Below are 23,233 nucleotides of genomic sequence, written 5' to 3'. Positions count from 1 at the left end.
AAAATACCAATTCTGCATGTCCTTAACATGAGCACAGACATGTCCAAGCAGCTAACTCTGACAGCAGCTTTGATGTGGCTGCTCTAACCCATTTAACAGGCACTTTCCAGAGGTGCACTGTGCTGCTGCAGCTCTGGCTCTCAGCACTTGCAGGACAAAGCCCTATTTCAAAGGTTTACAGCTCTCCTGCAGTGGGGACACTCCAGCTCTCTTCTTTAAGGCTGTGTTATTCTTCACTGTTACATCCCCTTAAAAGCTGGAAAATCAAACTGCCTTCCCTATCGACTTTGCCCTTCTCCAGACAGCAAACATTGTATTTTTGTGGAGTTTTAGTGCACATGTCTCTCTCCTATTTATTTCCTCCTTTTCAGCCCCTACCTGCATCATCATCATCATCATCATCACTTCCAAAAGCAGCTGCACAAATCTGCAGGAGCCTCAGTGAGGGGATGTGGCATCCCTCCATGGAGGGTAACACAAACCTTCCCTCACTGCAGCCAGGCATCCCAAAGGGATAACAAAGGGAACAAAGGGATAAAGCGCAGGGAAAGCTACACCCAGGGCAAGCTCACTCAGGGAAACAAAAAATACAATGCAGAGGTCAGGCTTGTACAAGGGCTGCACCTGTGCAGGTGGCTGCAGACTCAAGATCTGCTCTCCTGGGCACTGCACGGCAGCTCAGCACAGGAGCTCAGGAACAACTAGGGCAGAAAAAGGGACAATTATTGTCTCCACCTCTCAGGGACTGACTGTGCACAGTGCCCTGATGTTCACAGGCATTCCCAGGTTTGCCTGGAGGACTTCAGCCCATCCCTTCTCCAACAGCCAGCTGGGCACAGGGGATTGCTCAACCCACACTGCCAGAGACACCCTCAAATCCCTGCTAGGACCCTACAGACTTTTCCAGCTTGTGTATGACAGCACAGCCATGGAAAACAACATTCCCTGCCATTTCCTTCTCCCTCCCAGGATGTCCAATCCCCAGGGAGGCTGCCCCAGGAGCACTGAGAGGTTATGGCATGACAGCTTGGCAGGATGCAGCTGGCACAACAAGGATCTGAACCCAACTGCTGTGGCCCAGTCCAAGCCCAACTTCCCTTTCAGCTCAAACAAGATGCATCATTCCCAAGGGCAGAGCCCAGCCCCTGTGAGGATCAGCACAACTGAGGGCTCTGTAAAAATGACAATGGCAAAGTGTGCAAGGCTCTTCCTCCTGCCTCCTTCCTGCGTGGGAGTGAAACTCCCTGTGAGAACCCCGTAAGGGACCTTGAAAAATTAACCTTGCAGAGAGCTCCTCATCACAGGGAGGATCCTGACTGCTGGTTTTACTTGGCAGCTAAAGCACTTCTTCAAAATCAGGGTGATATTTCTTGCCAATTTTGAAACCAGGACAAAGTTCCATCTTAACTTCCATACCTCCTTAAATATTAAACGATTTATAACGTGCTAAAACTGCAACAGATTGTGCCAAAGCTCCAAATTCTAAATTAACACCAACTTCCCACCCACTGCCTTCCCTGGGCAAAATCTTGGAAGGACAGAAGCAGCAGATTAACATTTCAAAGCTGAGCCCCAGCCTCCTGTCAGCTATCTCTGGGTCTCCAGGGCAAACAGGCACTTCCCTTGCTGAGCACTCAGGAATGCAGATGGCCTGTGCTTGCTGTGGCAAAATCCTGTCACCCTTAAAGGGATCTCGGGGAACAGGAGTCAAATCTGATGCACTGCAAGGACTCAGAATACATCTGAGAATGTAATATGCTAAAAAAAATATTACAATTTGCAGGCAGGTTAAAGAAGGTAACAGTTGAAAGAAATCAGCTTGCTAAACAGAGGCAGGAGGTTTATTTTTAAGTGTGAACTACAGGCAAGTCACTCTAAGAGGTTTTGAAACATGAGCAGTGTAATATTAACCACTGACAACGCTCAAGTAATGAAAAAACATGTTTTACTTGCAAAAATGACATCTTCTTTCAACTAAGCACTCCAAAAATAACCCAAATGGATCCAAATTCAAAGACTCACACATTTGTCTGCTGCCATCCCTGCATTTCAGAAAACCCATGCTCCTGATGCCTGGTGAGCCCAGAGAACTCCTGCATTTCATTTTTTGGCTGCATTTCTAATACATGGAAATATTCAAATGAACCGAGGGGATTCCTAGGCAATCTCAGCTTCCCATCAACCACAGGCTCAGCAGGGATGACACCTCCCCTGCCATAAGTGCAGTCATTACCTCCCCACAGCCTCTGGAATGCAGTTCCCTGTCTCCTGCTCTGCCCCTCATTCCTGCTTCTGCAGGTGCTCTGTGGGATGGCATTACCACAGGCAGCAGCTGATGGAATTCCTCCATTTCCAAACTGCAAACCTGCCCCAAAAATGGCTCTAAGCATCCTGTGTGTCTGAAGCCTCCATTTTTAAATCTGAACACATTCAGTTCTGAGATCTGCATTCTGTGAGTTCTGCAGTGTGTGTCAAATTCTATCTCAGTGCTTGAGTTAGAAAAAGCCTCCAATGAAAGGAAATGGATTCCCCATCCCTGGAAGTGTCCAGGGCCAGGTTGGACAGGGCTTGGAGCACCCTGGGATAGTGAAAGGTGTCAGAGTTGAAACAGGATGAGCTCCAAGGTCCTTCCAACCCAAACCAGTCTGGGGTTCTGTGAAATAATGACAAACACACCCAGCTAAAGAAGGATCCTACATGTAACAAGTAACAGCCAGTCCCCAAAAGCAGTGAGATGCTTTATGTACAAACAGTGCCAGGTTATTTGCTGTGATAACTGGCTGCTAATGTAGGAAGCCATTTGGGTATAGAAATATTAATATTAATCAGAGATTAATTAGTTATCTGGGAATACTAAAGCAATTTCTTACCAACCCTAGAAAGACACGAGTTATGCCTCCAAGGACGGGTGAGAAGACAAGATCTTGATGAGTAGGGATTGTGTAATTTCACCAAGAGTATTTGGAGAACACAAAGACTTTGACACAGAAAATGCAAGTGCTGAGACTCATCTTGAAGAGTCTCCCTCTGATAAATTGTGACAGAAATGAAAGCAGAACCTGAGACAGCAACAGAGAAATTAAAAAGCCAAACAGTTTGACCAGAAACTGCAGAAAAATCACAGATTTCCCACTTTTGGCAGAAATGTTACATCAGGCCAGTAGAGATGGACCCCTCCAGACCCTCAGGGCTCACACAGGCAGCCCCTGGTGGCCCTGAGCCCTGGTGGCCCTGAGCCCTGCCAAGCACAGAGTGCTCTCCTGAGTGGGAAATCCCTGGCACAGGCACCTCTCAGCTCCCAGGGGACACCTTCTGCCCTGCAGGGAGGGATGAGCCACGGGGCTGTCCCATGGCCTGGGACACTGCCAGGGATGGGGCAGCCCCAGGGCACTCTGTGCCAGGGGCCCAGCACCCTCTGAGCAAGGAAACTCCCCTAACAGCTAACCTCTGGCACTGGGAGCCATTCCCTGGGTCCTGTCTCTCCAGGCCTTGTCCCCAGTCCCTCTCCAGCTCTCCTGGAGCCCCTTCAGGCCCTGCCAGGGGCTCTGAGCTCTCCCTGGATCCTTCTCCTCTCCAGGTGAGCACCCCCAGGTGTCCCAGCCTGTTTGTTAACAATTATTTGCTATAACATCATTCAGTTAAGAGTATTGATCTCTGCTAAGGCTGCTGAAGTTACTGCAGAGATTTCCAGTGGACAGCAGACCCACCTGGACAGGTAAAAGAGCCCTGCCCTTTGCCACAGGCTCACTGCTGCCCTCAGCCACAGCCTGGGAGCAGCTCTCATGAGCTCCAGAAAGTGCCTGCACCAGAGCAGAGCTCACTGTGTGCAGTCCCAAGGGCAGAGGCAGGCAGAGGATGTGGATGCCTCTCCCATCCTCCCCTGCCTGATGAGGATAAACCACCCAGCCAGGCAGGGCAAAACCTCCAGGAAATACAAATCATGGGAGGCACCCTTCAGCCTTCATCAGCCCTGGGACAGCATAAAGCCTTGGCTCCTTCTCCTTTGCAGTTTTTGGTGATAAAATTACTTGGCTCTGAGCACTCCAAAAGGCCCTTGCAGTGCCACTGTCATGTTTTCCTTTGCTGTGCTTCCCATTCATTGGCACAAATCACCTTTTCTTCTTCTCCTAAATGACATTAAAATAAACAATGGAAATAGACAAAGGAACCTAGATTCTCTTACTGAATAATTAGATGCTATCTTTGAGTACATGGCCAAAGTCTGACATCCAATAAATCCAAGACAAAGGCTCAATTAGCCCAGATAATGCCCATAAAGCCAGCAGTGCTTTACAAAGATATGCAAATGTCAGCACCTTCATTTTACAGGAGAAAATGAAGTGCTGAGAGCAGCCATGGTCAGATCACATCACATCCAAGAGTCCAGACCCCTTTGCTCCCAGACTAATTAGCATCTCCTATAACAGTGTTCCTTTACATACCAACAACCATCTCTGCTGTAACATACATCAAAAGGCAGGAAATGTCACACCCAATCTCTTGGAAAAAGCTGGGATTCTTCTATAAAACAACTGAATGTACATTCACTCTGCTTATTTGCAAGTTCGTAAAAAGCTGCTCTCCTAATTAAATCACAGAGTCATTAAGGTTGGCAAAGTCCTCCAAGATCATCCATGCCCAAACTTTTACTGAACACCATCTTGTCAACCAGACCACTGCACTACGTCCAACCATTAAAATATACCTCCAAAGAAGTAAAGAAATAGGGAAAAAAGACCTGAAAAGATTTTTGAAAATTAAGAGAACTTCTTCTTGGGAAGAAAAAAAAAAAATCAAGTTTTGGACAACAACCAAAAAAAATTTCAATTATTACCCTTGGCACTGAAAAGTGAAAAAAGAAGCCCAAGATTTTATAAATCTTTATCTTCTTTCAGCAGACAGAGTTAACTGAGCACAAGGAGCTGCTCCACAGAAAAAAAAAAAAAACAAACTTGGGAAGAAAAGAAAGTGTTTAGTCATGAGGGATTATAATGGCCCATAGTAAACAGCCTGGCTCATCAAACAAACACAGCAAATTCCCCATCCTGCAAGAAGCTGGGGAGCTCTCCCAGAGGAAGTGCAAGTGGGGCTGGTGGTGAGAAGCAGCAGCTCCCAGCAGGGAATGCTGAACCTCTGGGGGCACCCAGGGCCAGCACAGCCCATGGATTCCAAGCCCAGCAAGGTGCAAATGCACACCCCACTCCCCAGTGGGCTTGGAGAGACTGGCAAAAATAACTTCAAAAAAATAAACCCTCCTTCATGGAACTCTCTGAGCTCACAGCTCCTATTTCCCACTAACAAACTGTCAGTGCCTTCTGCTGTGGGTTGCAAAAAGAAAAAGCTCAGAGCTGCAGGATGCTGCCAGGATCCCAGCCTGGCACACTGGGTTACTCAGGAAAAGCCTCTCAGGGCCTTGGACCTGTGTCTGGGGTTTGAGGAATGTGCAATTAAAATCAGCAGCTCCTAAAGTGGCAGAAGGGTGGAGGCTGACAATAATAAACTCATTTGAAAGCTGTGTCTTCTCCCCAGCTCTACCAGATACCAAATTAGAAACAGTTCTGGCAGCATTTTGTCTGCTGCTTGTGAGGCAAAAGGGAAGAGACTTGCTAAAATTCAGCTGACAGGTTTCTGCATTTATCCCAGGTTCAACCACGGGCAAGGCTGTGGAGTGGGGAACATCCCTGCTCTGGCCTCAGCTGACAAGGCCCAAGGAAGCACGGTGCTGAAGGCTCTTCATTCACAAAAACTCCATTTCCCCACCAAAATACCTCCACTGGACTGGTAAGACTCTCAGACAAACCACCAGAGGATCAGTGCTGACCCTTCCTGGAGCAGAATTCTCAGCACAGTGAGCGAGGTGGGCACGAGAGACCTTGAGACATCTGCACAACCACTGGAGTCACAGCATGATGGAATATCCTGAGCTGGAAGGGACCTACAGGGATCATCCAGTGCAGCTCCTGGCCCTGCACAGGACAACCCCAGCCACGCCACCCTGAGCATCCCTGAGAGCACTGGCCAAATAATTCCTGAACTCCGGCAGGCTGGAGCCCCCCATCCCAACCAGCTGCCATTGTGGAGACACTGCAGCTCAACCCCACAACATTTCAGCAGGAATTCCCCACTCACTCCCACACTATGTGCCCTACTTTAGGCTTTTAAACCAGTGGGGCTACACAGAAGTGAACTTTTCCAGCTTCACACAGCAATGCTTTCCCTCTGCATAATGCTGATTATCAAACCAGGCCAGGCAGGCACAGCAGATCCTGATGGATGCCTTGGGGAGAGAAATTAACCCAAAATTCAGACAAGCAAACCTCTGTTGCATTATGCAGCCTCAGGATACAGACTCATGACTTAACTAAATAGACTTTTCCTACAGACTATCTCCTACAAACCATCACCCCGTGTAAATCAGGCTTCTGCAGAGCTTCTCTGCTCAGCCCCCAATTTAATGTGACAAACTGGGAGCTTATCACAGCAGCCATCACACAATGCAGCTTGATAGGAAAAGCTCAGAGCCTGCTTCCAGCCAGCATGACCTTTTCCAGCATTTTTACAGATCCTTGCATGTATTTACTAGCAAACACCAGAGCTACTGATAATACCATGACCAACAAGTCTGATCCTGTATCAAAAATTACATGTGAAGATCAACAGGACTGGAGCTTTGAGCATGAATACTTGGTTGGTGGCAGAATGGAAAAACCTCAGGAATGGGAGGAAAAAGTGGAAAAAAGATAATTCACAGTGAAAGGAGGTGATACAAAGAGAAACTGATGAAAAACATGGCTGGGTGAGGAGCAGCTGGAGAGGCTCACAGAAGACATCTCACTTGATGAGAGCACAAAGGCAATTCAGCCAGCTCCTTCCAAGATGAAACCAAGGTGGGCCAAGGGAGGCCCAGCAGTTCCTGGGATGGATATCCAAAGGGAGTGCACTCCTCAGCTGGCCAGGGCTGCAGGGAAGTGGAGCCACTGACCCTGGGTGCTCCACACTCCAGCTACCAGGGAACCCTCCCTGCCCTAATGCTGGATTATGCAAAAAACCATCCAGAACTGCCAAGTCAGGGCTTTGCATTACCACTGCCCAGACCAGCAGAGGCACTGAGATAAGGCATTAGCCTGGGCAGCAGCTCTCATTAACCCTTCCCTCATTAACCCCTCTCATTAACCTGCCCAGCCCCCAGCAGGCTGCTGACAGACCAGCCTCCTGCTCTCCCTGTGCTCCTGGGACATGACAGAATTCCAGCCCTCCTCCATCCCCAGTGCCCCTGGCACAGCCAGACCTCTGAGATGAAGTTTGTGCCTGCAGTGAAGTCACTGCTCTGGGCCAGAGCTCAGCCTGGAGGGTCCTTCTGAGGTGACAGCTCTGAGGACACCTCTGTGCCACACAGGAGGAAGCTTCAGCAGGTTCCACTGCACATGAAGCAGAGGGAATTCCCATGGGCTCATCCCCACACTCCCAGGAACTGAGGAAACACTACAGGAGCCCACTCCAAAGAGAAGAACTCTTGTAAACTCACAACACTTGCACAGACTATCAAGCTCAGGGCACATTTCCAGCCCTGCCTGACCTAACCACCCCTCTCTGAAGAAAACAAGATGCTCTAATATTTATTTTCCAAGTTGGCTGCAGCAAAAGGAACTGCTGTGACCTGAAGTGAAACCCCAAATCAAACATTTCCAGCTTGAAAAAGTTTGTTGCACTCTCGAAATGTTTACCACAATAAATCTGGAAGGTTACTGGGAGGACATGCAAGAAAGTCTGACTTCAAAAAGGGTGATTGTGACAATGCAGCTCTTCAAAGTGGGCTGTAAACTTGTAAGTAAATACAAGGAATAGCCACACTCAGTTTGCACAATAATATTTAAAACACTTCAGAAGAGCAGATGAGTTGCTGTGGACCTGCTCTCCAGGGTGACAAGGACAGGAAAACAGCAACCTGAAATGCAGGAGTTTGCAAGGAGCTCTCCATGCAGAGAACCACACACACACGTGGAATTTAATGCCCAATCCAGGCTGTTTGGGGATAAAACAACTAATGTCTGGTCAAGAAAGCCCCTTGTCCTACAAAGATTCTGCAGAAACACAGATTCCCAGCCACACCAACTGATTTGCAACACAGAAACCCCCAAAATCAGTGGGTTTAGCATGGAATTCTGTCCTCGGTGTTATCAGAGCCTCTCACATCAACAAGCTGTCAGCAGAGCAGCTTCCTCCCAGTGGTGCAGTGAGTGTGGAGAGCAGCCTGAGCAGGCCCTGCTGCAGGCATGACTTACAGTGGTGTGATGAGAGACACTGCCTCCGATGTTGAGGTTCTTGAGGAGCTGTGGGGAGCCTCCATACTGCCCCGAGATCTGCTTCCTGACCTCAGCTGCCACGGTCCTGCAACGACACAGGGACACAGTTACCTCTGCCAGGGGCATGGCATGGAGCAGAGCCACCCCTGTGTGCCCTCTGCCAGGGACATGGCATGGAGCACAGCCACCCCTGTGTGCCCTCTGCCAGGGACATGGCATGGAGCACAGCCACCCCCGTGTGCCCTCTGCCATGGAGCACAGCCACCCCTGGGTGCCCTCTGCCATGGAGCACAGCCACCCCTGGGTGCCCTCTGCCATGGAGCACAGCCACCCCTGGGTGCCTTCTGAAAGGGACATGGCATGGAGCACAGCCACCCCTGTGTGCCCTCTGCCATGGAGCACAGCCAGCCCTGGGTGCCCTCTGCCATGGAGCACAGCCACCCCTGTGTGCTGGAATGGAAGCAGACACAGGGACACAGTTACCTCTGCCAGGGACACGGCACTAGAGCAGAGCCACTGGCTCATCAAACAAACACAGCAAATTCCCCATCCTGCAAGAAGCTGGGGAGCTCTCCCAGAGGAAGTGCAAGTGGGGCTGGTGGTGAGAAGCAGCAGCTCCCAGCAGGGAATGCTGAACCTCTGGGGGCACCCAGGGCCAGCACAGCCCATGGATTCCAAGCCCAGCAAGGTGCAATTGCACACCCCACTCCCCAGTGGGCTTGGAGAGACTGGCAAAAATAACAACTGCTGGAATGGAACCACACACTGCTCACTGCACTAAGGCTGTCACAGCCCACCAGGAACAGATCCTGCATACCAAACTCCCAGAATCACAAAGCCCTCAAAGGCTGCAGATACACATTTTTAACAGCAATTAATTTTTTTTTTCCCTTTTGTGAACTGCTCTTCTGTGCACATCTGTGGCAATAAAATGCACGTGACCCCGAGCACAAATGAACTTGTTCCCAGCAGGCTCTTCCAAGGAAAGCTCTTCTCCAGAGCTCTCCTCACCCTCCAGCAGTTCCTGGTCACACAGCTGCTCCTGTACTCTGCATTTGCATCCCTCTGCCTATTTTTGGGGTCTGCAATCACAGTCAGACAAAGGACCAGGAAACAAATGACTGGGTCAGAACAAAAAGGTGTTTCCCTTCCCATGTAGGAAAGGTAAAGGTGACAAGCAGAGGAAACACCAGCACAGAGCCTTGTGTGTCTGCCAGAGAGAAATTCCACCACTGGGTAATGTTCTCAGCAGGAGTGGAAGGCACAGAGCAGCCCTTCCATGCCTGGAGGGTGAAAGCTGTGACCCTCCACGGTTTTCCACTCTGGCTGAAGAGCCACATTGTCTCTGGTAAGGCTGAAAACACAACAGGTGGGTAAAGCCACCCAGGGGGGAAGGAGGAGCACAAGAGAGGGAAATGCTGATGGCCAGGGGCTGTCTGAACACAGAGCCACAGGCCCAGCCCCACCACAGGCATGCCCAGCTCTCCATCCTGCATCCCAGCAGGAAGCTGCAGCTCCTCTCAGCAGGGACAGCCCAGCCTCTGAGGAGGGTGGAAATGGTTTTGTTCCAAAAGCAAACCAAACCCCAGATTCCTTCCACAAAAGAAGCTGTGTAGCTGAAAAGCTGCTGAGTAGCCCTGGCCTGCAGGACCTCACCAGCACAAATGTTCCTCCCCAGGAGTCAACACCCAGTTTATTAGTGCAAACCCAGTGTCATTCACCACATCACAGCACTGCTGGCAGCTCTGGCTCCCAGAGCAAACTCCCAGCTCCAAGGAGGCACTAACCAGCCCATGAGGCAATGAACAGCCTGCAAGGACTGGGGTGATTTTTTTTTTTCTGCTGTATCAGTGATCTTTGAGCATCCTCATGGCTGAGAGACTCCTGATCTCACTGGGGGACTGTGCTGTTTATTGGAACAGCACACGAGCTGCTAAAATCCTGCCAAGGGGATGGCTAAACCTGTCCTGAGCTAAACCTGGACACCAGGATGGGCTCCTGCCTTTGGGATTGCTGCTGGGCAGGAATGGAGGCAGCTGGAGGCAACTGCTGGCCGTGGAAGAGAAGGGAAAGGGAACTCTAAGAGGGAACTGGCTGGGACAACTGAGGCTGCAAATGTTTTCTCAGGCCAGGGGATGGACATAAGATTAGCTAAAGGAAGCATTATTTTGTCTTTTTTAAAATGCAGACTGCAAGGGAAAAAAAAAAAAATCAAGCTTTATGTGTTCTGGCTGCAAGAAGTCATTTCCTTCTTGTTTGCCTTTATCCACAGGAGCTGATGTTTTCACTTCTGGTGGGTGGCTTCTGTCCTGCTGGGGACAGGGAACACCCAGGAAAAGCCACATCCCTGCTCCCACCACATGTGCACACACAGACACACGTGAGAGCAAACCATGTGTGCTGCTGGTTTTTGTAGGGAAATCTGGAATGCATTAAAATGGCTGCTTGGCATGGAAAGCACACATGGAGCAGGGGCTGGGCATGGACAAGCTTGTCCCCAAGGGCTCTGCTCTGCTCCAGGCTCTCACTTGCTGTGTTTTGTGTCACTTCTGACAAGGCACACACAGAGCCCTGGCAGGAAAAACCAGAGCCCAGCACAGCAGGAAAAACTAAAAACCCTTCCCCATTTTCAAGAGGCATTGGTTACAGAAGGGAAGTCCAGCCAGAGGAGGGGACCTGTCCCCAGCTGTGGAAGCACAGCTGTGCCTGGCTCCTCCTCAGGATCCTGAGGCAGCTCTGTGGTCCAACAGGGGAAGGAATGTGGTGCCACAAAGGGTGGCACTGCTCAGCTGTGCTGCTGCCCCATTCATTACCTCACTGGAATTTGAAAATTCCCCCACAGCACAACCACAGCCAGTCAGAACTGAAGCTCCAAAGGGGTTCACCAAGGAACCAGCATTACTCTCTAGTCTGAAGCACTCCTGCTCTCCAGCTTTCACCAGCACCCCTCCAACTCTTCCCATGTGAAGCTGATGGGCACTGTGTAAACCTCAGAATTCCTGAGTGGAGCCTGCAGCAGTCACTGCTCATTCCAGGCCTCCAGTCCAACTCACAGCTCAGGCTGGCTCCTTCCAGTGTCACTGCATTCACAGAGGTTCTGGACACCACTTCCCCAGGGAAAGCACCGTGCTCTGACACTCAGAAACCATCTCCTCATGTCACCTGATCTCCAGGTGTATTTAGGGGTGATCTATCCCCCTCTGGGTTTGTGGCACCATGATCAGGTTCCAGAGCCCTCTCCCACCCCTTTCTACCTGCCAGGTGAGGTGTCCCCTTTGGGCTCCCCTGACCACCCAATGGCTTTTCTAGAGTTGTTCCAGTTGGGAATCACCTTTAGCAGATGTGTTTCACTCACTCCAGAGAAGGAGCAGAACGTTTGGAGCACCAAATGAGTATTTCCACTTTGATAAAGTATCTCAGCTGACTCCTTTCAGGGCTGCTTCCTCACTGTTTCCTGCCAGAGGTTCCCAGTTTCCCTAAAACAAATTACCCCTGCTCTGGTGGAAGGTGTCCCTGACCACAGGGTGAGCTTTAAGGTCCCTTCCAACCCAAACCATTCCATCACTCTATGAACACACTGGCCCTCTCCTCCTCCTGCACTCCCAAAGGCTGTTTGTCCATGACAAACTGGTCATGACCAGCAGTCCACGTTACACTATAACCCTGAGCACTATTTCTAACCTAAAGCAATGCTGCTGTTACACCAAACCCCATCAAGAAAAGAGAAATAAATATTCTCCAAAAAAATAAAAAAATTAATTTGGTACAGCTGAAGAGCCATTACAGCTTTGATAATTAAAAGGACAAATAAAAAACTGCCTCTTTAATAACTTATCTAATATTCAACATGTAACCTGGGAACCTCAGACAAACATTCCAGTTAATTACAGCCCACAGCCTCATGAATGTCTATGTTTAAAGTACATCTTCCCCAGTCACTTCCTTTCTGACCTTCTTCACTGGTTAATTATTGTGTGTGCATGTGGTTCACACAGAAAAAGAAAAAAACACACAAAGAAGAGGGGGAAAAAATCCTCTTGGAACTGGCTCCTAAAGCAAAACAAAACTGGTCATTCTCAAAGTACTCTGAGCTGCAAATAACAAAATGAAGCCATGTTTGCACTCCCAGGGTTCTTTACTACACACAAAAATCATTTCTCCATGTGCCCTGCCTGGTCAAACCCAAAAACTGTTCCTTTTTTTTTTTTTTTAACTTTTTTTTTTTTAGCTTAACCAGCAAACTGGAAATATCAGTTCTTCTTTTTGCCTTCCCAAAAAAATCTGCCCAAGATCTGCCTGGTGATGCCAAGCAAGGTCAGGAACTCTCCTGTTTCCAGCAAAGATGGGTCAGGGCCAGCCTGGGGTGATGTGAGGAAATGTCCCTTTTCCACAGCCCTCTCCACTGGGAAAGGGCAAGGCAGATTGCTTCTCCCCATCCTGCTAATTACAGAAGTGCTGCTCCAGCCTGTTCCTCAGCCTGGGGTCACAGGCAGGGACTGCTCTGAAAGGGCAGCCTGGCACTGAGAGGCATCTCAGCCCCAGCAGAGCTGCTCGTTCTACCTCAGAGAGAGAAAACTGCATTTACACATCATTTACTGCTTCACCCTCTGTTCAGCCAGCACGGGCTGGAGGCATCCACCCTCCTGCCTCACTGTGCTTGGATGTCACTCCCAAAGCCCGGTGGCACTGGCTGAGTGTCACCTCTGCAGAGGGAGGGGCTGGCCCTCTGTCCTGCCCCAGCCCCATCCAGGTGTGAGTCACCAGCCAGGGAAGCTCTGCTGGATGAGGGAACCTGCTCCAGGGATGCAGGGAGAGCTCTGGCCTGGAGCCACCCTGCCAGTTCAGCCCTTCCTCCTAAACCCCAAGTCCTGTTCCCTTCTGAGTGAACTCCTTCCCCTTGGAGTGAAATGGGTTTGATTTCCAGCTGAGGAAATGCCCAGCCTGATCCCGACTGCTGCAGGGTGTGTGTGGGTTCTTAAATTAACACAGATGAGCAACAACATGTTCCCTTTTCCCTCACCATTGATTAAAAGAGAAAACACCACACAACGCTGCCTGTGGTGCTCTTCTGATCGTCTTTGATTCTTGAGGCTGAAATGTCACCCCTGGGCTGCAGTGCAGGACTGAGCTCCCAGGACACCTGGCTGAGGACATCCCCACAGGACTGGATCCTGCAGGACAGCAAAGTCACACCTCAAGCTAAAAACACCCAAGCAAAGGAGGAAGCCTTGGCCAGAGAAACAGCTCTGTGGCAGATCCCTGGAGATGAAAGGCTGGGAGCACAAACCCTGTGAGGAGCCCCTGAGGGAGCTGGGGGTGCTCAGCCTGGAGAAAAGGAGACTAAGGGCTGCCCTCATCACTCTGCAGCTCCTGAAAGGTGCCTGTGCTCAGCTGGGCTGGGCTCTGTCTCCAGCAGCACTGACACAACCAGAGCACACAGCCTCGAGCTGCACCAAGGGAAATTCAGGCTGGATATCAGGAAAAAGTGTTTTCCAGCAAGGTGATAAAGTTCTGGAATGGCTGCCCGGGAAGGTGCTGGAGTCCCCATCCCTGGGTGTGTTTAACCAGCCTGGATGTGGCACTGGGTGCCAGGGTTCAGCTGGGGTGTTGAGGCTGGGTTGGACTCTGTGATCTTGAAGGTCTCTTCCAGCCCAGTCATTCTGTGATTCTGTCAATTTTGTGAAGTTTTGTCCCTGCCTCCTCCCTTGCTTTAAGCAGTCAGGGATTTTCTTGGGCTTCCCAAGCACTGCCAACTCCCCCACGAGACATCCAGAGAGGCTGCACGGGGACAGCCGTGGGACTTTTGGGGAGAACAGGAAAGGGATGCTCTGAAATTCCTGCTAAAAATCCTTTCAGTTATCTGTGACAGTGTTTTGACAATGCAAATGGCATCTGGATGTGGGAAGAATAAACTGTGATGAATATTCTGCTGTGACCACGCTTCTGGCCCGATCTGGTGCTCCTGGGAGCCAGTGACAGCTCTGCTACTGCTTTCAGTGGGTGCAGGTTTCACACCATCCCTCTTTACCCTGGGGCTGGGCAAAGGAGGCTGTCAGCCCCCCTGACACATCATTCAGGGAGTGTAAAAGGGCTCTAAATGAACATAAATGCAAATTGAGCCTTCCCAAGTCGCCTTTTACAGCACCCCATCAGTGTAAAGGGAGCTGCAGCAGAAATAAGCTGCTCTGAATGTAGTGAGCACAAGTGTTCTCCCCTCCATTCAAATCCATAAAGACAAGCTGTGATTACTCCAGGAATCCCGTGTACTGTCCTGGACGATGGGGAATTTCCAAGTCACTGAATGGCTGAGAGCAGGATCAGCCCCTGCTGAGGATCCCCAGCCCCAGAGAACAGCACCCCATGGGGTTCCTGTTCACATGGAAGCACCTGGGAGGGGGCTGGACCCACCAGGTAAAAACTGTTTTCTCTGGACTCCACTGACAGCTGGGCACAGGAAATCTGAAAATTCTCAGCAACAGAACACAGAGCAGTGGTAAAAATCCCATGTGGGGTTTGTGTGAGGCTGACAGGCACTGTAACACAGAGGGCAGGGCAGGTGTGCTGTTCCAAGTCACAGGGATCCTCTCCCACTGCAGGAGCAGAAAGGAAGACCAGAACTCTTTCCAGGCAAAGACACTTCCACGGTGATGGTCTGACCAAAGGAGCAGCTCTGAATTCCCCAGCTAACCCAGGCTCAGGATGCTCCAAGAGCACTGACAAGGCACTGAGTCAGGGGCTCACGTGAAAGCCTACATGACTTTATCCCTGTAATGTTTTTGCTGGGTGAGGTTGAAGGGGAAGTTCTCCTTTCTCTCTTTTTGAACTCTAAAAACCCTGCACGCCTTTTCCTCAGTCCCAGGAAGCACTGGGGTGCTGGGATACAACATGCTCCAGTTACTGGGACATCCAGGAACTCAGAACTGACCCTTTTGGTGCGGGGATTTCCACACCCTGTTTCTTTGCCAAGCAGCCCCATATCCAAAACATGTCCTGGGCTAACACAGCTGGGAATGTGCACCAGACACAGGAGGCACTGAAGCTCCCCTGCTCTCACACTGAGATGGAAGCAACAGGCTCCATGCTGCTACAGAAGCACCAGGATGCTGCAGAAGGATGTGATCCACTACAGCTTAAAAAAAGTTCCTAAAAGTATAGTTCCAAATAAAAATTAGCAACTTCATGCAAGATCTTATTAGCCCATTATATGTGTTTAACTCAGGAGTTTCTTCTGATGGAGTCAAGAAGGATTAGTGATGGCCAAATTCTAGTTCAAATCCATCCTACAAAAACTCAGCAGGACCTAATCATGAAGACACCTTGTACCATAGTCCTGAAAAGATATTTTGAAACTGCTGGGCAATTACTGATAGCCTCTGCCCAATATTTAACGATTTGGATGCAATGAGCAGGCAGGGCATGGCACCAGCACTCTGGTCATGCTCTTGAGGGGCACTACCATGACTGAAGAAAGCACAGCAGATAAATCTGAGCTGTGGGACACATCCCTGGGCTTTCCAAGAAACAGCTCAGCCCATCCCATGTTTGTCTTTCTACCTCTACTGCAACAACCAGTTCAGAAACGTGCAGCTGGACTAAAGGAATCAGTCTTGGTGGATCTGAATGACATCCATTTGGAGCACACAGCCAAAGCAAGAGCAGCATGGCTGTTTCCTGTGAATAAGACAAATGCTACGTCTACCTCCATGAGTCAGCCAAACCGGGGAGCAGAGTGTGAAAATGTGAGGGATCTATTCTTCTGAAAACAATGGAACTGGGGAGGGCTTCCAGCAGCCACCAGCACAGCTCTGGGACTTCCGTGCACTGCCTGCTCCAACCTCTCATGCCCTGGAACAGAAACATTCCCAGCAGCTCTGTGCCAGCAGGAGAAGGAAGGGCAGCAGCCCAGCCTGGGCATCCCCAGGTGAAATGTTCTGCCCTCAAGGTTTTGCCTTCACGTGCACTGGATGTGCAAGCCACACAGCAGGAACTTGAGATTCCTCAGAATATGACGATACAACATGGGAAGCCCCATAGAAAACACTACAATCTTACAAGTGTAAAAGAAAGGTGGAGATGCAACAGCCTTGACCTCACTGCAAAGCACCTGGGTCCTTCTACAGGCACAGATGAACCAGACCTGTTTAATGACCAGACTGGGAAACACAGGGAGTGGATCAGATGAGCCCAAAAGGTGCACAGAGGTGGCACAGCTGTGCTCCAGCCCCGATTTACTACAACCCAGATTAGCCCAAAAGGTGCACAGAGGTGGCACAGCTGGGCTACAACCCGGTGAACCAGGCAGGACTGCTGAGCACCACGCTGATCACCCCAGGGCCACCTTACTGAACTTCCTGCCAGGGCTGTACAGCTCGGACACTGACTGCCAGGGCTTGTTTCTCATGTGACATTCCTATGACCACAACCAAGGAGCAGGAAAAATGGTCTGGCAGCAAATCCATCTCTCCCCATTCCTTGATCTGTCACACTAACCCCTGGCTAGTGCACATCATAATGTGCAGAGAACCTGAAGAGAAGAGCAATGTTTTCACCTGCTTCCAGATGACGAGTGGGGTGGGACTGATGTCACTCCTCTATCTCCTACCCACCCTTTTCCTTTGACCATGACCCTTCTCCATCACAGCTTCTCTAACTGCAACTATTTGTACCTACAGCATCTCGCTCAATGGCATGAAAATAAGACTCCTTTTGCTACTACCCACATCCTCCTGAACAGGTCCGGCACAACTGATGGATCTCGCTTTCACTCCACTGCTGGTTACAGGTAGGAGAGGTACCATGGTCACCAAAGGCAACCTGCTCAGACCCGCAAACAGAAAAACTGTTCGCACCTGGAACCACATGCCTAACTCGGCATGTAAATCTGCAGGAACCTGCCGTTGGCAGGTAAATTTCTATAAATATTCCTCTTCGAAAAATAACCAAACTTTGAGGAACCCAAGGATGCTCAGCACCGCGAGCCTCGCGTCGCTCGCCGCGTCCAAGGAGCGAAGCAGCCGCGCTCGCACACAAAAGGAAGGCGCTGGAAGGGAGCTCTCTCTCCATTTTCCAGCCCGCGGGAGGTCGGCGCTCCCCTCCCAGGTGCGGGGCCGGGGCAGCGCCGGGAGGCGGCCGGGGCAGGGCCGGCTCGGCCAGGAGAGCGCCGTGCCGCCCATTGTGCGGCGAGAGGGGCTGCACAAAGCGCCCGGCCGGCCTTTGTTCGCGGGAGCGGAATTCCACGGCTCCTTTCCTCCTCTTCCTCCCTCCCCCGCTCCCCGCGGGAGCTCCCCCGGGGGAGCGGCCCCGCGCTCGGCGGCAGCCGCGCCCGCTCCCGGCCCTTTGTGGCGGCCGGGGGGGTCCCGCAGCCCCGCGGCCGGACCCTGCCCGTGGCCCCCGGAGGCCGGCAGGGCGCGGGGCCCGCGGGCCGCGCCGGGCCCGCCCGCCCCCGGGGCGCGGCAGCGGCGGAGCCCCCGCGGCCGGGCCCGCCCGCCCCCCGCGCGGTGCCGCCGCCGCGCCCGGCCCGGCCGGCCCCGGTACCTGCTGATCTTCTGGGCGAAGGCGCGGCGCTCGGCCATGGCCGCGCTGCGGGCTCCGCGCTGCCGGCCCGGGCAGCGCTCGGCCGCCGTAATGCTCCGCCGAGCCGCGCACTTGAGCGGCGCAGCTCCCACCCCCGGCGCTCGCCGCGCCCGCCGCCTCCTCCCCTTCCCGCCGGGGGGCCGCTCCTCGCAGATATACGGCGGGGAGTGACCGCGGCCGGCCCGCTCCTGTCCCCATCCCCATCCTCTGCCCCATCCCTGTCCCTCTCCCCGTCCCCATCTCCGTCCCCTGTCCTTGTCCCTGCCCCTATGCCCATCCTCTGTCCCCATCCCCGGAGTCCTGACCCCCACCGGCGTTATTCCCGGCACTGAAGGGGATCCGCCGGTGGTTTGGGGAAAAGGCTGCTCAGCATCACTCCCCGGCCCTCAGTCCAAAATTGCTGCCGGACCAACCCCTGGCAGCACCAGAATCCCAGGATCACTGAGGTTGGAAAAGCCTTTCCGGAGCATCGAGTCCCAGCTGTGCCCAATCCACACATTATCACCAGCCCAGAGCACTGAGTGCCACCTCCAGTCCTTCCTTGGACACCTCCAGGGCTGGGGACTCCAAACCTCCCTGCCAATGTCTAATCACCCTTTCTGTGAAGAAATTCCTCCTGATGTCCAACCTAAACCCCCCCGGTGCTGCTTAAGGCCTTGCTGGGTGTCTTTGGTCTGCAGAGCATGGCCAAGTCCCTTGGCCAGACAAAGCTGGGCTCCCAGTCAATCCTGCCCCATATCATCCCATCTTTTCTTTCAAAAAGGCTAAAAATTGTCCCTAACGATGATTCAGGAGATGGTTGGAAGATTGTTCCATCCATTCCCATTAAACATGCCATAACTACCAGTGTCTCCAACCACGTCATGGTTTGGGGTTATCCAAGGGGAAGAGGAGGCAGAAGGTGGGGAGTCATTAACAAAAATTACTATTTTTTTACTTCAAAAAGACGGAGCCCAGGACACAATCTAGCAGATAACACCAAGTCCCTGCTACCCAACATATGCTGTGCACTAATCCAAACCAGGGAACTATTAATAGTCCCCCAGGAAGTGTCCAAAAGCAGGAGTGTTCATTCCCCCCACTCCATCTGCCTGGGTGGGGTGAACGTTTCCCTCACATGGAGGACATCAATCCTTCCCCTGGCAGGAGCTGCTGATTTCCAGCTGTGTGCAATTCCTCTGCTCTGCTCTCTGTGTGTGTTTACACAGGCAGTGCCCCAAAATCTGCAAAAATCTCCGTGTGTGAGTGATCCCAGGGGGTTTAATGCAGCCACCAAGTGAATCCCCTGTGGGTGAGGCTGTGCCCCAGGACACAAAGGTGCTGTCATGTGTCACACACGTGCACACAGACAGAGATCCTGGGAAGCAAAGAGCCATTGTAGGCACTGAGAAAGGGATGTTCTTCTCCAAGGGGGAGGGGAGGAAATATCCCACAGACCTCTGCCAAGACAAAAGACTCTTGCTCTGGAGCTGCTGCCTGCATGTGGAATTGCACACCAGAGAAGGGCCTCACACTGTGCATGGGACAAGAGATTTACCTCCTTATATCCACAGAAACTGTGGCTGCCTCATCTCTGGGAGTATCCAAGGCCAGGTTGGACAGGTCTTGGAGCACCCTGGGATAGTGGGAGGTGTCCCTTCCCATGGCAGGGGATGGAACTGGATGAGATTTGGCTTCCAACCCAAAGCAGTCTGGAATTCTAAGACCAAATTGCCATATCTGAGTGTGTGCTCACAAGAACAGACCAAAGCATCAGGGACCACCAGCAATGCTTCCTCTTCCTCCCTTTTTTCTTCCCAAAATAGCACCAGTCTGGAATGCAGGAGGCCAAAATAGCCCTGTCTAACCCAAACTCTGAGACCAAAACTGGGAATCTGCAGTTCTGAGAGGAAAACTCGTCCTGCTGCCAGAGGGTGCAAAGAGCAGCCCAGCCCCAGCAGCCCTGACACACAGGGCACGGAGTATCCAAGGTCCACTGGAGACCTTTGGGATTTTAGGTTTCATTTTGCCCTCCTGCCAGTCATTACCACAGAGAAAGGACCTTGGTGAGGTTCTGGGCACTACTTGCTGAGTTTTGATGTCACCTTTGCTTTTCCTTGACTTTTTCTGTAGCTGAGAGCTGGGCCAGAGGAGGTCCAGCCACCCCATCTGGATATAAAATGGACTTCTATCAATACAGATACATTATATATATAAATTATCTATATAATATTTAGATATGAGATATGATATATTATACAATAATGTATATTCTATTATATATCAATATTATATATCATATATATAATAGATATAAAATATTATTAAATTATTGCCTTCACATCAGGGGGGCATTACTTTGCAAAGAAATAGGTTTTTTCCATATAGTTGGGTTAGAAACAAGCAAAATCCCTCAATTCATAGTCAATACCCAGTGAATTTCAGGAAAATAGATTCCTCATTACTTTTCAGCTAGTGACCACCAACAGTCTACAAAGTCTGTGAGTTCAAATAGTAAGAGATCACTAAAATTGGTAGAAATGTACACGTGACCTTGCAAAAAACCCCAAGAGCTCCTGTAGTTTGACCCTAAATTTTGCAGTACATGCAGCATTAACCACGAGAAGTCAAGGAAAAAGTGAAGAAATAAGAGAAAAAAATTTGCAGTCTTTGACCATTATAAATCCAATAATGCCAAATAAAAAATTCATGGTAAGAACCTGGGGGGATTGATGTAGTGGTGCCAGGGTGTTATTTTGGGTACTAAGGGGAGGGTTGCCTCTTACAGGCACAGTCACAATCCTTCTGCCTCTTGTTTTGTCATCCTAGAAGGGAATTAACTGAAGGTTTAAAAAACAAACAAGCTTTGCAAAGAGGAGAATGTGACCACCAGGGAAACCTGTTACATGGAATTACAGTCTCACAAAAAATACTTCTTTAGGAACTAACAGATCCCTCTGATTCAGAAACAACAGTTTTGTGGCAAGTTTTCCTGCAAATGGAACCATTTTCTTTTAAAACAGGGGGAAATTGGATGTGATTCATGATGTACTGGGAGTGTTACACTGTTTATTTTGCAGAGTTTTTTGTGCCTATGTGTTGTCCTCAAGGATGTCTGGTATCTCAGAGTGAGGGAGAAGACAAAGCAAGAGTGGAGGGGCTGTGTACGTGCAATTAATACCTCCAGACAGCCCAAGTTAATTTAAATTAATGTTTGAATCGAGGCTACATAGTAACCAATGTAAAACCTGGAATTTTACCAGCATTATGAGGACATTGAATAGTTACTCTTCCTTAACACACTGTAATTCTCCACCATGTTTTAGAGAGCAAAGCAGGAACCTGGCTTGTTCCATGCTGGATTCCAACAGAAGAACACATCAGCCTTTTGGAAGCAGCCCTGCCTCCAAAATAGAGCTCATGGCCTGGACACAGGACTCTGATCCTCACTCACACTGAAAGGGGGAGAAGGAGCAGCATTTAATCAATTCACCAGGGTACCTGTCCATGAACAACCTGTATTCTTTAAACCATGTGACTAAAATGATGGTTTTTAGAATTGAGAATGACTTTTACTGGGCTATAATCAAATTTGGTAAGTGCACCTTACCAACACTGATGTAACTCCTTGAGCCTGATCTTACAAGATTAGGTCCTGCACAAGAAAAATCCCTTTGGATCACAGCCAAAAAACATTTGGACAGAAGTGAACTGATCCTTGCCTTGCCTGTTAGCAGATTATTTCCTGAGCCCAGGGCTTCCTTGTTCTTCTGACGTAAACTTCCTCAGGGCAAAGGCAGGGGAAACATTTTCCACGGAAAAGGCGGGCAGAGTAATTCCATAAACAAAGGCGTAAATAGGGACTGCAAATGCAGGGAGCCACCTCCTGGCAGCACCGGGAAGGGCCAAACCTCGGCCTCTCCTGGCAAACGTTTAAATATAAAGAGTTACACGTGTGCCACAAACCGCACAAACACCATCTCCTCTGGACAGCTCTGGCAGGAGAGACTCTGCTGCTGTTCTCAGGCTGCCCAGCACCCAGATTTTCCTGGAGAAACCAGGAGATTTAAGGAGGGAGGACTCTCCATATTCCTGCAGCCTTCACTACATCCCTGACATCCCTGTTATTTCCTTTACCAGCCTTTCCAGAGCCTTCTTCACTTGGTGGTGTTTGATGGCAGCTTCACTTCTGCTTTACTGTCTCCTGGCAACTTTATTTTAAGATTTCTTCACTTCAAAAGGTGGGTTCAAGAAATTAAATCTTCCCAGAGAAGGACTCAAACTCTTCCCAAGTGAGCTTCCATTAATTCCTGCTCCTGTTTATCATTTTTGTAGATTATGTTTCCACCCCGAGCACAGCTTTCAACCTCCCCCAGTTCAGCACTCTATAAATGGCACTAATGTGTTTTATTTCCTCTTGCATAACTAGGATCTTACATTAAGGGTAGCCTGGGCACAGACTCTTCTAAGTGTCCTGGTGAAGCCTCCTCCTCCTTACCCTGCTCCTGGGACAGAGAAAGGAAATCTGGAAGTGGAGGGACTGAGTGGTACCAGCAGAAGTTTGCTGGCTAATCTGGGGGGAACCACATCAGAGCAATCCAGCTCCTGCTGCCCCTTTCACCCTCAGTGCTGCTTGAAAGGATGCACAAACTCACACAGTCTGAATTCCCATGGTTTCCCCTTTTCCTGTTCCAGAGCCTCTTTTTACCTGAGCAGCTACTCCCACAAAAATTGGAGTTATTTAACATCTCTGAGGCTCTGCAAACTTGAATTCAGAGCAGTTTCAAAACTTTCCAGAGGGAAACAGACCACAGATGGCTTACTTCCTTAGGAAATGAAGCTAAAAATAAAGGAGGAAAATTCCCTTCTCTCCAGCTACTTCACCCAAGGTCTGCTCTCTTCAGGCAGCAATGTTTGGGAAAGCACGTTTGGCCAAATGTTTAATGAGCTTTTCTAAATATATTGCAGATTACTGATGATGGAAGAGTGGCAGGAACAGGAGCAGAAGCTTCTTTCCCCACTGCCCAGTGGGGAGAAGTGGGATTCCCCAGTTCTCTTACCATTCTGCAGTGTTTGGAGGATAAATGTTGTGTATCTCCTCTCATTTTTAATTTTGCCATTGCCACCTGGTGTTACCCACCTTGTTTACCCATTAAAAAAATAAAGAAGAGACAAATGATATTTTCCAGGAACACAGCTTTTCAAAATCTCCTTATGGCATTCAAATGGAGCTCAGAGATGGTTTTATGCCATTAAAATGTTGAAAGTGTGGACTCTGTGACATTTGTTATAAGTTTGTTGAACTTGGTTCCCTCCACTCCCTCTGCAAACCTTTCCTACAGAAACAGGAACGGTGGATGTGAAGAAAACTCTCTCTT

At 50.2% G+C, this 23,233-nt stretch overlaps 1 protein-coding gene and 1 long non-coding RNA gene across 7 annotated transcripts in view; one reads left to right on the top strand and one right to left on the bottom strand.

Moving 5' to 3' along the window:
• DOCK7 (dedicator of cytokinesis 7) overlaps window positions 1-17,932 on the bottom strand; it is a 96,399-nt gene extending 78,467 nt beyond the window's left edge. For all 6 annotated transcript variants that reach the window (XM_059853628.1, XM_059853629.1, XM_059853630.1 and 3 more), the window contains exons 1-2: window positions 17,838-17,932; window positions 8,283-8,388 (exon numbers count right to left, since the gene is read on the bottom strand). In XM_059853628.1, coding sequence (XP_059709611.1) covers window positions 8,283-8,388; window positions 17,838-17,875 — 144 coding nt within the window. In that variant the 5' untranslated portion in view covers window positions 17,876-17,932. The remainder of the gene's footprint in view (window positions 1-8,282; window positions 8,389-17,837) is intronic.
• LOC132330872 (uncharacterized) lies at window positions 16,756-23,136 on the top strand. Its single transcript, XR_009487457.1, has 4 exons — window positions 16,756-16,874; window positions 16,976-17,085; window positions 21,996-22,096; window positions 22,824-23,136. It is a non-coding gene; the product is annotated as an uncharacterized LOC132330872 (long non-coding RNA).
• Window positions 23,137-23,233: the final 97 nt, after the last annotated feature.

Source organism: Haemorhous mexicanus, chromosome 9, assembly GCF_027477595.1.
Source record: "Haemorhous mexicanus isolate bHaeMex1 chromosome 9, bHaeMex1.pri, whole genome shotgun sequence".
NCBI classification, from domain to species: domain Eukaryota; kingdom Metazoa; phylum Chordata; class Aves; order Passeriformes; family Fringillidae; genus Haemorhous; species Haemorhous mexicanus.
This window is presented reverse-complemented; position numbering and strand designations above follow the sequence as displayed.